Source organism: Natrix helvetica (assembly GCF_964273705.1).
Source record: "Natrix helvetica genome assembly, chromosome: W".
Lineage (NCBI taxonomy): Eukaryota > Metazoa > Chordata > Lepidosauria > Squamata > Natricidae > Natrix > Natrix helvetica.
The window spans coordinates 77,084,772-77,100,966 of record NC_138555.1 but is presented as its reverse complement, the minus strand read 5'-3'; the positions used below and the strand labels follow the sequence as shown (position 1 = coordinate 77,100,966).

The 16,195-nt window shown below is 50.6% G+C and overlaps 1 protein-coding gene across 1 annotated transcript in view; it reads left to right on the top strand.

Annotated features, from left to right (window-relative positions):
- The window catches only part of LOC309400717 (ras-related protein Rab-2-like), a 31,751-nt gene extending 15,854 nt beyond the window's left edge, over nt 1–15,897 (top strand). The window contains exons 5-8 of the mRNA XM_081969355.1: nt 5,110–5,202; nt 11,643–11,754; nt 13,245–13,313; nt 15,419–15,897. Of these exons, the coding sequence (XP_081825481.1) occupies nt 5,110–5,202; nt 11,643–11,754; nt 13,245–13,313; nt 15,419–15,523 (379 nt within the window). The 3' untranslated portion in view covers nt 15,524–15,897. The remainder of the gene's footprint in view (nt 1–5,109; nt 5,203–11,642; nt 11,755–13,244; nt 13,314–15,418) is intronic.
- Nucleotides 15,898–16,195: the final 298 nt, after the last annotated feature.

Below are 16,195 nucleotides of genomic sequence, written 5' to 3'. Positions count from 1 at the left end.
ATTCCCAACGTTTTGGTTTGGGATGACCATTGATGGTCAGGCAGGTCCTTGCAGGTCATCCCGTTAAGATGCCGGAATGATTCGGATAAAGCAATGAAGGAAAAAAGAGGAAAGAGGGGAAGGAAGAAAGGAGAAGGAAGAAGGAAGGGGAAAGAAGAGGGAAGGAAGGAAGGAAGGAAGGAAGGAAGGAAGGAAGGAAGGAAGGAAGGAAGCAAGCAAGCAGTGACGTGCGGTCAGTAGAGGCAGGGGAGGCAGGGCCTCACCTCTCTTCATGGAATAATAGTATATAATATTATATACTATATATAATATTATATACATCCGTCCGGCCGCGCCCGGGAGACGCGGAGGGAGCAATGTTGTCGGCGCCTCCGGATGACAAACCAGTCGCTTGCTTTCGTCATCGGGAGGCCGACAACATTTCTGCCTCCACGTCTCCCGGGCGCCGAAGCAGTCCGGCGAGCGAGCGAGCGAGGCAGCGAGATCTTCGGTCACTCGTCCACCGGACTGCTTCCGCATCTCCCGGGGGCGGATGGACGAAGGGAGCCAGAATGGCGCCGAAGCAGTCCGGCGAGTGAGGCAGCGAGATCTTCGGTCACTCGTCCACCGGACTGTCTTGGCGCCATTCTGGCTACCTTCGTCCATCCGCGCCCGGGAGATGCGGAAGCAGTCTGGTGGACGAGTGACCAAAGATCTCGCTGCCTCGCTCGCTCGCTCGCCGGACTGCTTCGGCACCATTCTGGCTACCTTCATCCATCCGCGCCCGGGTGATGCGGAAGCAGTCCGGTGGACGAGTGACCGAAGATCTCGCTGCCTCACTCGCCGGACTGCTTCGGCGCCATTCTGGCTCCCTTCATCCATCCGCGCCCGGGAGATGCGGAAGCAGTCCGGTGGACGAGTGACCGAAGATCTCGCTGCCTCGCTCGCTCGCTCGCTGGACTGCTTCGGCGCCATTCTGGCTCCCTTCGTCCATCCGCGCCCGGGAGATGCAGAAGCAGTCCGGTGGACGAGTGACCGAAGATCTCGCTGCCTCGCTCGCTCGCTCGCTCGCCGGACTGCTTCGGCGCCATTCTGGCTCCCTTCGTCCATCCGCGCCCGGGAGATGCGGAAGCAGTCCGGTGGACGAGTGACCGAAGATCTCGCTGCCTCGCTCGCTCGCTCGCCGGACTGCTTCGGCGCCATTCTGGCTCCCTTCGTCCATCCGCGCCCGGGAGATGCGGAAGCAGTCCGGTGGACGAGTGACCGAAGATCTCGCTGCCTCGCTCGCTCGCTCGCCGGACTGCTTCGGCGCCATTCTGGCTCCCTTCGTCCATCCGCGCCCGGGAGATGCGGAAGCAGTCCGGTGGACGAGTGACCGAAGATCTCGCTGCCTCGCTCGCTCGCTCGCCGGACTGCTTCGGCGCCATTCTGGCTCCCTTCGTCCATCCGCGCCCGGGAGATGCGGAAGCAGTCCGGTGGACGAGTGACCGAAGATCTCGCTGCCTTGCTCGCTCGCTCGCCGGACTGCTTCGGCGCCATTCTGGCTACCTTCGTCCATCCGCGCCCGGGAGACATGGAGGCAGAAATGTTATCGGCCTCCCGATGACGAAAGCAAGCGACTGGTTCGTCATCTGGAGGCGCCGACAACATTTCTCCCTCCGCGTCTCCCGGGCGCGGATGGACGAAGGGAGCCAGAATGGCGCCGAAGCAGTCCGGCGAGCGAGCGAGCGACGCAGCCTGATCTTCGGTTGCTTCCAGAGCCGGAGCGGGATGGAGCAGCCATCGCCTTGGAAGTGAGTCGCGCGGACGGAGCTTTGGGGCTGAGGAGAGAGGCAGGGACGGAGGGAGTGGGGGGAGAGGAGCCGCCCCCCTCAACCCCCAGGCAATGGGGAAAGCTTTCCCGAAATGGGGGGGGTGTCGCGGGAAATAAAAAGGGTGCGCGCTGGGGGGGGACGAAGGAGGCTTTGGCGTGCCTTAGAGGCGGGCGGGCAAGCAACGAAAGGAGCAGCGAGGGCGGGCGGTGGCTGCAGGCGGCAAGGCTTGAGCGGGGTGAAAGGGACTGGTGCCGGTGGAGGAAGTAATGCTACGCCGCGGTCCCCTTAATGTTCACTCAGGAAGGCGGAGAACGAGACCACGTGGTCTGCACACGTGGTCCCATTCCCCGCCTTCCTGATGACGTCACCAGCCTCCCCAGCCATAACCCTCACCGCACGTCACTGGAAGGAAGGTTATAATGAGAGAGAGGGAGGGCCTCAGGGATGTTCTGCCTTAGTACTTGGCCACTACAGGTGCCCCTGACACAAGTCCATTCCATTCTATTCTATTCTATTCTCCATTTCATTCCATATTTTCTGTTCTGTTCTACTCTACTCTATTCTCCATTCCCATTCTTCTTTCCATCTATTATATTCTGTTCTACTCTACTCTACTCTACTCTACTCTACTCTACTCTACTCTACTCTATTCTCCATTCCATTCTTCCTTCCATCTATTCTATTCTGTTCTACTCTACTCTACTCTGCTCTATTCTCCATTCCTTTCTTCTGTCCATCTATTATATTCTGTTCTACTCTACTCTACTCTACTCTCCATTCCCATTCTTTTTTTCCATCTATAATAGTCTGTTCTACTCTACTCTACTCTACTCTATATTCTCCATTCCCATTCTCATACCATTGTTTTCTACTGTTTCCTGCATCTTTCTCACACTACCTTCTGTTAGAGCAGTGAACTACCGTAATTCTTGTCTGATTTGATGTTAATGCCTTATTTTACTGTAACACGGAGAGTCGGAAGTCAATACTTCTTTTTCTTTCCCTATCTTTCCTCACTTTCCTTCCCCCTCTCCCCTCACTGCTCTATTTTTTACTTTCGTATTATATAATACTCTATAATATAATTTTAAAAAATGTTTCAAAAACACACCAAGGGGGTGGCGTAGCGTTCCAACAGGCGTCCCGCTTAGATTAACAGAGTTGGACGGGACCTTATAGGTCATCTAGTCCAACCCCCTGCTCAAGCAGGAGACTCTACATCATTTCTGACAAATGGCAGTCCAATCTCTTCTTGAAAGTCTAAAGTGATGAAGCTTCCGAAACTTCCGAAGGCAACTTCTGTTCTGTGGGTTGATTGTTCTCACGGTCAGAAATTTTTTCCTTATTTCCACGTTGAATCTCTCCTTGGTCAGTTTCCATCCATTATTCCTTGTCTGGCCTTCAGGTGCCTTGGAAAATGGCTTGAGCTCCCTCCTCTCGGTAGCAGCCCCTCAAATATTGGAACATTGCTAATCATGTCTCCCCTGGTCCTTCTTGTCACTATCCAGGCCCAGTTCGTGCAACCGTTCATCGTATGTTTTAGCCTCCAGTCCCCTAATCATCTTGGCTGTTCTTCTCTGCACTCTTTCTAGAGTCTCCACATCTTTTTTATAAGTGTGGTGACTTATTAGGTTTCTGCCCGGCGCTTTGGCCAATGCTTTTACCTTGTTTAATTGGTCGATATTGCTTTGAAAAGTGCTAAGGAAGGGAACAAGGAAGGGTTTGAACAGACTTGGGGGTCTCACGTCCTTTATCTGAGGGACTTTTTCCCTCAGGGACTCTGGTTCAGACCGGTTCGGCCAAGTAGGGAGTAGCGGCGCCATCTTGTTTTTTTGCTTCTGCGCATGTGCAGAAGCATTTTTAAAAGTACTGAGGATATGCGCATATTGTGCATCAATGCAATACAATACAATAGCAGAGTTGGAAGGGACCTTGGAGGTCTTCTAGTCCAACCCCCTGCTTAGGCAGGAAACCCTATACTGTTTCAGACAAATGACTATCCAACATCTTCTTAAAGACTTCCAGTGTTGGGTCATTCACAACTTCTGTCCCACTGATTAATTGTTCTAACTGTCAGGAAATTTCTCCTCAGTTCTAAGTTGCTTCTCTCCTTGATTAGTTTCCACCCATTGCTTCTTGTTCTGCCGTCAGATGCCCTGGAGAATAGTTTGACACCTTTTTCTTTGTGGCAACTCCTGAGATATTGGAACACTGCTATCATGTCTCCCCTTGTCCTTCTTTTCATTAAACTAGGCATACCCAGTTTCTCAAGTGCATGCAATGCGTCCCTGGTGAAGTGGCAGTAGCAACAGCCGGAAGCAGGGGTGGGTTCCTGGCAGTTCTAACCTCTTCTACAGAAGAGGTTCCACAAATCTACAGTGACATTTAGAACCGGTTCCAGCTCCCTCTCTCTGCCCGTCCGCACATCATCAAGATGAAGAGCGAGAGGAGGAATTCTGGGAGTTGAAGTCCACAAGTCTTAAAGCTGTCAACTTTGAACACCCCTGGGGTTATTTTTTTTCTAAAGGGTTAGGGGTGCAAGGGTCTTGTAACTTGACAGTTTTAAGACTTGCGTGCTTCAAATGCCAGAGTTCCTGAGCCAACATGACTGGAGGAGGAATTCTGGGAGTTGAAGTCCACAAGTCTTAAAGCTGTCAAGTTTGAACACCCCTGGGGTTTTTTTCTAAAGGGTTAGGGGTGCAAAGGTCTTGTAACTTGACAGCTTTAAGACTTGCATGCTTCAAATGCCAGAGTTCTTGAGCCAACATGACTGGAGGAGGAATTCTGGGAGTTGAAGTCCACAAGTCTTAAAGCTGTCAACTTTGAACACCCCTGGGGTTATTTTTTCCTAAAGGGTTAGGGGTGCAAGGGTCTTGTAACGTGACAGCTTTAAGACTTGCCCACTTCAATGCCAGAGTTCCTGAGCCAACATTTCAGTTGCTAAGCAAGAGCGTTGTTAAGTGAGTTTCATCACATTTTACAAGTTGGTCATGCCTACCCAGTCACATGGCTCTCAAACCACTCCTACCCGGTCACATGGCCGGCAAGCCACTCCCACAAAGCAGGCCACACCTACAGAAGAGGTTCTAAAAATTTTTGAAACCCGCCACTGGCCGGAACCCACCTCTGCTCCGGATGCCAAGTGACAACGGAAGTGATACTCCTCTCCAATCCCCTGTGTTCCTCCAGTGCAGATTCTGGGGAGAAAGAAGGCTGGAGAGGATGTGTCTCCATGAAGCTAACTTTCTCCACTTTGATCCGTCTCACCTTCAGTTTGACTTTTGCATTATGATTTTTTCCCCTTTACTCTTTGCAGGCGGGAAACTTTTAACCATTTGTATGCCTGGTTAGAAGACGCTCGGCAGCATTCTAGTCCCCACATGGTGATTATGCTGATTGGCAATAAAAGGTAAGGATTGCTTCTGGTTTTTCCTTCCTGCCCACCCACCCACCGAAAGCCTACGAATCTGGTGAAAAGAGTAAGGTTCTACATTTAGGCAAGAAAAACGGAATGCACAGGTACAGTATAGATGGTACCTTGCTCAACAGTAGTAACTGTGAGAGGGATATTGGAGTCCTAGTGGACAACCATTTAAATTGGAGCCAGCTGTGTGCAGCAGCTGCCAAAAAAGCCAACACAGTTCTAGGCTGCATCAACAGAGGGAGAGAATCAAGATCACGTGAAGTGTTAATACCACTTTATAATGCCTTGGTAAGGCCACACTTGGAATACCGTATTCAGTTCTGGTCACCACGATGTAGAAAAGATGTGTAGACTCTAGAAAGAGTGCAGAGAAGAGCAACAAACACGATTAGGGGACGGGAGACTAAAACATATGAAGAACGGTTGCAGGAACTGGGTATGTCTAGCTTAAGAGAAAGAAGGACTAGGGGAGACATGATAGCAGTGTTCCGATATCTCAGGGGTTGCCACAAAGAAGAGGGAGTCAAACTATTCTCCAAGGCACCTGAGGGTAGAACAAGAAGCAATGGGTGGAAACTAATCAAGGAGAGAAGCAACTGAGAACGGAGGAGAAACTTCCTGACAGTGAGAACAATTAATCAGAGGAACAGAAGTTGCCTCCAGAAGTTGTGAAAGGCCCCAACACTGGAAGTCTTTAAGAAGATGTTGGATAGCCATTTGTCTGAAACGGTATATGGTTTCCTGTCTAGGAAGGGGGTTGGACTAGAAGACCTCCAAGGTCCCTTCCAACTCTGCTATTGTGTTGTATCATTGAATCAACACATGTCTGACTGTCTACAGTTCCTTCGACCAAAGGTATCTTTACATGGCTTTGCAACCAAGGTGGATAAAAATCAATGATTTAAAAAAAAAATCAAAAGAATCGGATTTTTTAAAAAAAATTAAATCGGACTTTATTCAAATTTAAATTGGAATTTTTTAAATGATTTTTATCAAATGTATTTTAATAAAATGCCTTTGGAGGGAACATCTATCTAAAGATAGTGTTCTATTTAAGTTGCCTTCGTAATCTGGTTTACTCGGTTTATTAAATGGAGCTTAGTTATGTAGCATGAGGCTGTATCTTCTGCAATGTTGGGACTGTCGGTTGAGTCAACAGCGGGTCAGAGGAGGAGCCGCTGCGGGATCAGAGATGACAGGGTTCTGAACCGCCAGCGGTCTGCTGAGCTGGCAGCAGAGTCGGAGAGTGAGGAGGTTGGGGAGGAGCATGGGCCGGTCCTGGAGGCTGGGGAAGGCTCGGACGAGGGCTCTGCGTCAGAGGCAGAGATGGGTCCGAGGCCGTCTGACAGTGATCAGGTGCCTACGGAGCTAGACAGCAGTGAGGCAGAGGAACAGCTGGAGCTTGTTCCCAGTGTGCGCATGCGCACAGCTGCCAGAAGAAAAGAACAGCTCAGAAATCAGGGTCGACTTGAGAGTAAAGCCACAGGTGGAAGGTGATTGGCCCCTCCCATAGGACATATAAGCGGAGCGAAAGGGGAGTGGGCTTTTGCAGGAAACAATTCGTTCGCTTGGTCATTAGATTCATTTCAGGATTGTGAAGATCTGTCCGTGAATCTCAGAGACTCTGTGCCCAGTCTTTCCTTGCACAGCACCTCATTTGGAAAATATTTACATGGCAGCTTTCCAAGATAGATAAGGTCTGTAGTCATAAATATTCCTTTGAAAGACTGTTTGCCAGGCCTTTGCTGAATATGAAGGAGAGGAATTCACGTTCTTTTAATAAAAGGGGTTTTGTTGGGACCAGGATTCTGCCTTCTGCTTTTGGAGGAAGCCTAGGTCAGAACAGACCGTTTGCTCTTTTAAAAATTATGATTTACAACAAGCTGACTCAAATCAAGTCTTTTTCCTAGTGATTTAAATCGACTTAATTTAAATCAAAATCTACCCTGGCTGCCACTGCAAAAGGGTAACCCACAATTTTGGAAACAGATGTAGCTGGAAGATAGATTGTCTAGGAGCATCCTCCTTTAGGCATTTGAATCTGCACTGCTCTGTTTTATACAGCAGTGCCTGTCACTTCTCTTAGGAAGCTCCTTGGGGCAGTTTTCTTGCAGACGTTTCATTACCAAACTACGTAACATCATCAGAGCCAGTAGGGCATAGGGCAGCGATGGCGAACCTTTTTTGGCTCACGTGCCATAAGTGGGGGGAGCACGGGGGGGTCGTGTGCGGGCGTGCCGCACCCATAATGCAACGTGCCACCCAGTGCGCATGCGCGCACAACGCACCCATTTTTGCATGCTTTTTTCGCCCTCCCCAGGCTCCAGAGGCTTTATAGGAGCCTGGGGAGGGCGAAAAGAGCCTCCCCCGGCCCCCGGAGGCCCTCCGGAGGCTTCAGGGAAGTGACTTCCGGGTTGCTCAGATGGTCGTTTTAAGAGCTCTGAAGGCTTCAGGGAAGCTCGGGATGGTCCCTGAACAGGCACGAGACGTGCGTCTTGATCGCCCGGGCTCGGATCGCCTCCGCCGTGCGGCGCCTCAGGCCCGGCGTCCTTGCACCGCTCCGCCCAGCCTCCGCCCAGCCTCTGCGGCGCCTCAGGCCCGGCCTTCACATCGCTGCCGCCGCCGCCACCAGGGCGGGCGCGGCTGAGGCCTGACGGACTTCCCTTCGGCTGAGCCGGTCCTGGCGGCGGCGGCGGCAGCAGAGATGTGAAGGCCGGGCCCTGGTGAGGGCGCAGAGGCTGGGCGGAGCGGCGCAAGGGATTGAGGTGGCTGCGCGGCCGTCAGGCCTCAGCCGCGCTGCCCTCGCCTCCTCCTCCTCCTCCTCCAGCCGCGCCACGCCAGGCAGGCCGCGCAGCCGCCTCGATCCCGGCCTTAGGTGGCGCTGCGCCATGCTCAATAGTCGCACCTCAGCTGCCTGCCGCTTTTCCCCTCCTTTGTCTCCCAGCCAGGGCGGCCCGCCGCCGAGTTGCGACTATTGCCGCCGCTGCTGCCGCCGTTCACCGGACCCGCCTCTCAATCCTCCAGTCGGCAGGCTCCGATTCATTTGCTGCCTGCCAGGCCCTGGCACCGCGTTCGAGCCGGAGGGGGAAAGGAGGAGGAGAAGGAGGACAACAAAGCCCCCTTCGCTTTCCCCGTCCCCCCCCCTTTCGGCTTAATCCTTGCGACGCCCGCGCAAAGCCCCGAGGGGACGGATTCCTGTGCGGGACACATGGCAGGAAGGCCATAGAGTCCCCCCTCCCTCCGCCGTCCAGACGGTCCCTGAAGCCTTCGGAACGCTTAAAATGACGCTCCGAGCAACCCGGAAGTCACTTCCGGTTTGCTCGGAGGGTGGTTTTAAGCGTTCCGAAGGCTTCAGGGACGGTCCCTGAAGCCTCCGGGGGGGGGGAGTCTCTTTTCGCCCTCCCCAGGCTCCTATAAAGCCTCTGGAGCCTGGGGAAGGCGAAAAATAGCTTTTAAAAAGGTGAACTCAGCTGGCCAGCGCGCGCATGCGCGCTGGCCAGCTGACAGGGCAGTGCCTCGCGTGCCCTGACAAATGGCTCCGCATGCCACTTGTGGCACGCGTGCCATAGGTTCGCCATCACGGGCATAGGGGATTTGCAGCGGGAAGGGATGCTTGCCTCCTACAAGCATCTGATCATTTTGGAGATCAGGTGGTTTTTTTGTTCACATCTTCCTCTTTAATCTCTGCATGTCAATTTTTCTGCCCAGAAGTCCTTTCAGGTTGAAAGTGTTGTGGCCAGCTCGCAGCTGACGAGGACGATGAGGTTGGGGAGGAACTTGGGCCAGTTCTGGAGATTGGGGAAGGCTCTTCTGGATGCTCTGTGTCCGATGCAGAAATAGAGCGAGGACCATCCGACATTTCCCAGCCACCGGATAGGCAGCTGCCTTTGGAAGATGATACGAGCGAGGAGGAAGAACAGCTGGGCCTGTTCCAGATGCATGTATGCACAGAGCAGTTAGGAGAGGGAAACAACGGAGGACAAGGAGTTGACTCGGGAAGCAAAGCACACATGGACGCTGAATGGCCCCTCCCTGGCTGGGGAATAAATAGAAGGAAAGGAGAGTGAGTGGTGGTCGTAGGAGACAACAGTTCATATTTCTGAAGATTTGGGTCGTCATGTTTCGTGCAACAGAGACTGCTTGCCAGAACTTAATTTGCAGCCTTTTGGCTGGGAGCTCACGGCTTCGCAATTATCACAAGGAACTGATAATGTCTGTCACTGCAGTTAACTCCTTGAAGGACTACTGCCTGATCATTTTGGTGGGTGAATGCAGTTGATTCACAAGAGGTAAATTAAGAGGGTTAAAATAATTGGCAAGGAGTCTTTGAGAGTCACGAACAAATCTTCACATCAATGAAACAAACCAATTGTCTCCTGCAAGCTCCACTCCCCTTCCACTCCTCTTGCTTCCCTCTGGGAGGAGCCATTCACCGTCCACCTGTGTCTTTACTCCCGAGCCAGCCCTTGTTCCTTAGCTGTTCCCTTCTCCTGGCAGCTGCGCACACGCACATCAGGAACAGGCTCCAACTGTTCTTCTGCCCCACTGATCTCCGACTCCGAAGGCAGCTGATAACTGTTGGACGGCCCCGGCCTCATCTCTGCCTCCGACACAGAGCCCTCATCAGAGCCTTCCCCAGACTCCAGGACTGGCCCATGTTTCTCCATGTTGATTGTCCTCACGTCAGAAAATTTCTCCTTATTTCCAGGTTGAATCTCTCCTTGATCAGTTTGCCTGGCCTTTGGGTGCCTTGGGAAATACCTTGATCCCCTCCTCCCTGTGGCAGCCCCTCAAATATTGGAAGTCTGCTATCGTGTCTCCCCTGGTCCTTCTCTTCACTAGACTAGCCGTGCCCAGTTCCTGTAACCATTCCTCATATGTTTTAGCCTCTAGTCCCCTAGTCTTCCCATTGCTCTCCTCTGCATTATTTGCTGTATTATTCTCTTTATTCTATGTATTAATGATGGATGCTTTTCCCTGGGTCATATGACCTTCGGCGACCTTCTGACGAGCAAAGTCAGCGGGGGAAGACAGATTCACTTAAAAACAACGTCGCTACTGTAATTTAAGAACTGTGGCAATTTGCTTAACTACTGTGGCCAGGGGCAAAACTCACATAACAACTGTCAGGCTTTGGGACTGAAATTTGGGTCTCAATTGTGATCGTAAGTCGAGGTCTACCTGCAACCCTTTTTTTGTACATGAGCGTGTTTGCTTCAGGGGTCCATCCAAGAGGGTTGAGGCCAGGCGGCTGAATTAACTGACTTTCAGGTGTGGTTTATCTGTATCATCATTGTATCTTAGTTTGATCCTAAGTAGAGGCAGATAATTCTCCCTCTGGGCACAATGAGAATATATCTGCTGAACAAAACTCCGCATTGGGGACAAGAAGGGCATCTGGCCAGTAAACTCAGTGCTTGCTCTATTCAGTTGCCCAAACTCCACCCTGCAAGGGATTATGGCAGTGACGTGCAGTCAGGTGAGGCAAGGGAGGCACAGCCTCACCGCTCTCATCATGAAAAGAAAAATGTAAAAGGAAAAAGCTGAGCTAGTTGCTGCCTCACGGTGGATGACTCTGCTTAACTGTTTAAAAAAAGCCTCTAACAAAGCGCCTTCTACTATGAGGCAGGAGAACTGCATGTCTCCTCTAGTCTGACTTTAGGCATTTTATGATCACTCGAGCAGAGTTAAGCAAGGGTTAAAAGCCTAAAAATTCCTGACGTAGGTGAGGCACGCAGTTCTCCTGCCTCATAGTAGAGGACGCTTTTTTAGAGGCTTTTTTAAACTGTTAAGCAGAGTCATCCACGGAAGCCATGCTGTAGCACACACACTTTCCCCCAGCCTCTTTCTTTTGGAAGGCTCGGATCGGCTCCCATCCGGCTTCTCTGCCTCTCCTCTCACCCTAGCCTGCCAGCAGGAGGTGAGTGGGTGGGCTTTATTGCGTTCCAGGCATTTCCCACCCAGACAGCAGGCTGCATTTGCAATGGTGGAGCTGTTCGGGGAAGGCAGCAGGGGAAGCTGCTTTCAAGCCACTGGAAAAGATATCCAATCCAACTTTTGTGTGTGTGTGTGTTTGTTTGAGAGTGAGTGAGAGAGGGAAGAGGGTAGGAGAGATAGTCCAAACGTGTGTGTGCGTGCGTGCGTGCGTGTGTGTGTTTGACAGAGGGGGAGGAAGGGAGAGAGAAACAAGTGCTGTCGTTTTAAATCAGAACTGAGCATGCCTGGCTGTGGAATTCTGGGAGTTGAAGTCCACAAGTCTAACAATATTTGAAACCCACCACTGTGTCAGTGCCTCACCAGCCATAAACCTCACCACACGTCATTGGATAATGGGGTCATTAAACGAAGACAGTGATCACTCTTTCTTTGAAGCTTTTCATGCTCTTATCCTCTCTTGACCGTTGTGTTTGCCTCTTTTCCCATAGTGACATGGAGCATCGGCGGGTTGTACAAAAAGAAGAAGGGGAGGCTTTCGCCCGGGAACATGGCATGGTTTTCATGGAGACATCGGCAAAGACAGCAGCCAATGTGGAAGAGGTGAGTGTTGTGGCCCGCCAGCAGAGCTGGGAAGAGATTTGGACAGTGAGGAGGTTGGGGAGGAACATGGGCCAGTCCTGGAGTTTGGGGAAGGCTCTCGTGAGGGCTCGGAGGCAGAGAGGGGGCCAGAGCCATATGCCAGTTATCAGCTGCCTTCAGAGTCAGACAAACAGCTGTAGCCTGTTCCCAGTGTGCCCATGGGCAGAGTTGACAGATGAAGGGAACAGCTAAAGAACAAGGGTTGACTTGGGAGTAAGGCCACAAGTGGACGATGAATGGCCCCTCCCAGAGGAAATAAAAGAGGAACGAAAGGGGAGTGGAGTTTGCAGGAGGCCAATGAAGTTCCCTTCGTTGGTTCGTGACTCTCCGAGACTCCTTGCCAAGTTTTGCAGTTATCGGCCTGGCAGCTCTCCAAGCCAGAGAAAGTCTGTGACCGTAAATCCTCCCTTGAAAGACTTTGCTGGATGTGAATGAGCAGAATTCACAGTCAATTAATAAAAGGAGTTTTTTTGGTCGGGACAAGGAGTTTGCTTCATGCTCTCGGGAAACCTCGGTTGGAACAGTGAGGATTAAAAAAAAAATGTTGCAAACTCGGCGGTCGGAAATCCCGGCATAACTTCTTCTGAACCCGTCAGCCAGACGGCGGAGGAGGTGGACTACCTTGTGGTCTCTTTCTTAGTTTCCTGTTGTGGCCCAGCAGGAGCCGTTGGAGTTGCCACCAGACTCCGACGGCGAGAGTCCCTCTGAGTCGGCTCAGGAGGATGTGGAGGACCCTGGACAGGGTTCCGACTCTGAGCAGGGCGCAGAGAGGCTGGTTGGCCACCAGGAGGCGCCTGAGGCATGGAGCAGTGGTGAAAGCCAAAGGAAGGGGGCTCCTGATGTCATGCCTTGGAGCAGTGGGGAGGAGTCACAGGACAGTATGTCAGACATCAGCAGTGAGCTATTAGATGCTCGTTACCGGCGTGCTATCCGGCGTAAGGAGCAATTGAGCAATTACAGGAGGTAATTGCTCTCAGCTGCTGATCATTACACTCCTCTCCAGACTATAAAGGGACTGCTTGTGGACACACCCTTTGCAGGAATCAACTGATCATTGGAGTTGGAGAAGCTCAGATCTGTGTCCTACTTTGGCAGGCTGGATTGCTGCCAATCTGTTCCCTGGACCTTGGCAGGCAGGAATGCTGCTAAAGTGATTATCTGGAGCTTGGTAGCAGGATTGCTGCCAAGGGGTGTCGCTGTAGCTGGATTGCTGCCCAGAGTGCTATCTTGACCTTGGCAGGCTGGATTGCTGCCAAAGTTGAACCTGTATGTCAATAAACATCTGGAAGAGACTTTGTGTCGGAGTGACTTGTTATACAAGAGGAGGGGGTCAGAACAGTTTCCAAAACCTCTTCTGATGAGAGACGAATAGGAGTCTATATTCTAGCGGCTCTTACCCTGATCTTGAATTTTTTTCTTCTTCTTCTTTTTTCCCGTTTTCCCGTTCCCAGGCCTTCCTCAACACAGCGAAAGCCATCTACAGAAAGATCCAGCAGGGCGAGCTTGACATTTCCAATGAGGTGAGCTGGACGGAAGCCTCTCGGGCTCGCGGTCAAACCCGTAGCCAGGAATTCCGTCCTGGGACGGAGCCGCCTTATTCTAATTCATCAGGGAAGAGAAGCAACTTAGAACTAAGGAAAAAAATTCTTGATAGGTAGAACAATTGATCAGTGGGACAACTTGCCTCTAGAAGTTGCCTCGCGGGGGCGTCCGTGCGGCCCGTTCTTGGCTGGCAAAGTGCTGCTGGAGGCATCCATCATGTCTCTCCCCCCCCCCCCCAGCTCTAACCCTCTAACCCTAATCCCCCAACCCCGCCAGCTCATGGTGGAGAACTAAAATAGCAATAGTGCTTTATATACCGCTTCATCAGTGGTGAAATCTAAAAAAAGTTTAATACCAGTTTTGTGGGCATGGCTTGATAGGCATGGCTTGGTGGGGTCATGGGACTGGGTGGATGTGGCTATGTCGTCATGTAACTCGAGGATCAAAAGAGAGAAACTCACTTTAACAATGTCCTGCTGGAGCAGGGTTGGACTAGATGACTTCCAGGACCCCTCCAGCCCTGGATTATCCTCTCAAGTTATGTCTAGTGCCAGGCTTGTAGTCCTTCCTTCCTCTCCCTTTTCCTCCCTCCCTCCCTCCCTTTCTTTCTCTTTCTTTCTCCTTTCTTTCTTTCTTTCTCCCTCCCTTCTTTCTCCGTCCTTTCTTTTTCCCTTTGTTCGTTCTTTCTTTCTCCCTTCTTTCTTTCTCCCTTTCTTTCTCCCTTCTTTCTTTTTCTTTCTTTCTCCCTTCTTTCTCATTTCTTTCTTTCTCCCTTTTTTCTTTCTTTTTAATTCTTTCTCCCTTCTTTCTCCTTTCTTTCTTTCTCCCTTTCTTTCTCCCCTCTTTCTTTTTCTTTCTTTCTCCTTTCTTTCTCCCTTTTTTCTTTCTTTCTTTTTCTTTCTTTCTCCTTTCTTTCTCCCTTCTTTCTTTCTTTCTCCCTTTTTTCTTTCTTTCTTTTTATTTCTTTCTCCCTTCTTTCTCCCTTCTTTCTTTCTTTTTTTCTTTCTCCTTTCTCCCTTCTTTCTTTATTTCTCCCTTTTTTCTCTTTCTTTCTCCTTTCTTTCTTTCTCCCTACTTTCTCCTTTCTTTCTTTCTTTCTCCCTTCTTTCTCCCTTTCTTTCTTTTTATTTCTTTCTCCCTTCTTTCTTTTTTTCTTTCTCCCTTCTTTCTTTATTTCTCCCTTTTTCTCTTTCTTTCTCCCTTCTTTCTTTCTCCCTACTTTCTCCCTTCTTTCTTTCTTTCTTTCTTTCTTTCTTTCTTTCTTTCTTTCCTTCTACCTTCTCTTTCCCTTTTTTCTTTCTCCCTTCTTTCTCCCTTCTTTCTTTCTTTTTTCTTTCTCCCTTCTTTCTTTATTTCTCCCTTTTTCTCTTTCTTTCTTCTTTCTTTCTTTCTCCCTACGTTCTCCCTCCTTTCTTTCTCTCTTTTTTCTTTCTTTCTCCCTTCTTTCTCCTTCTTTCCTCCTTTCTTTCTCAGCACCCCCACAACCTTGTGCAAAAACGGACATGCCCCCCTCCCCACCATTTGTGGAGAACCTGTAGCAAAAAAACATGCTTAAATTTTTTTTTTTTAAAGTGGCTAAGATCAGCTGTGAGACGTGCGATTGTTGGAACTTTTCTTTTTACTTTTTTTTTTAGTATTTTTTACTACCGGTTGTGCAAACCAGTAGCATTTTTTTTACTACCGTTTCGGGTGAACCGGCCCGAACCGGTAGCATTTCGCACGCACGCACGCACACACACACACACCGCTTCATAGTGCTTTTACAGCCCTCTCTAAGCAGTTTACAGAGTCAGCCTATTGCCCCCAACAATCTGGGTCCTCATTTTACCCACCTGGGAAGGATGGAAGGCTGAGTCAACCCTGAGCCTGGTGAGAGTCGAACTGCCAAACTGCAGCCGACTGCCAGTCAGCTGAAGTAGCCTGCAGTACTGCGCTCTAACCACTGCGCCATCTCCGCTCGCTGATCTGGCCCTTGACGAAATCCAGTTGGACACCCCTGGTGTAGAGTATAAGCTTTGGGTGGTCAGAGCGCCTTTGTTTTCCATGTTTCCGGGGCTAAATCCCTTTTCTTCTCCCGTTCCAGGGAAACGGGATCAGGATTGGCGCTAAACAACCAGCGATTATTCCGGCTGGGACATCCGTCCGCCCGGGACCACAAGGCTCTGGGGACCGATCGGGCTGTTGCTAAGTTTGCTTGAAATCCTGAGGAGGGTGCTTTGTATTTCTTATTCAAACAGCATTGGGGGAAGGCAAAGATTTTCCAGCCCAGTTTTCCTTTCTCCTTTTTATATGAATTTGGGGCTCACCTGAATCTAATCTTGGGTCTCCCCAATCAAGGGCCGTCTGGCTTTTTTCTTCTAGAAGGAAAGGTATTTATTTCCCTTCTCCAATTTGGCTTTATGTCAGCAGTGACTTTTCTCCCCGCTGTTGAAAACATCCTTCCCTTGGACTCCATTTAATTTGGGGGGGGGGGGGAGGATCTTGCAGGTCGCCGTACCTGATTTTAATATTAAGCTGCGATGTACGCTTTCTCCGCTTCCTATTAAAACGTTTTCACATTTGCTTTCATCTGGTTCTTTTTTGCGGGAAAGGGAAGCGAAGGATTATACCAGGGGTCAGGGATGTGACCTAACATTGGGGGTGGAAAACACTAGGGCAGGAATGAGATGTGGTTTCTCTTAAGACGGGGGTAAGCAACCTGCGGCTCCGGAGCCGCATGTGGCTCTCTCATCCCTCTGCTGTGGCTCCCTGTTGCTGGCCAGCTCCACAATTGATAGGGTTATCAATTGGTTAGGACAGGTAAAGGAAAAAGGAGGCCGTGCTAGGAGGAGACTCTATGGTGGAGGAACCGGACTTCCCG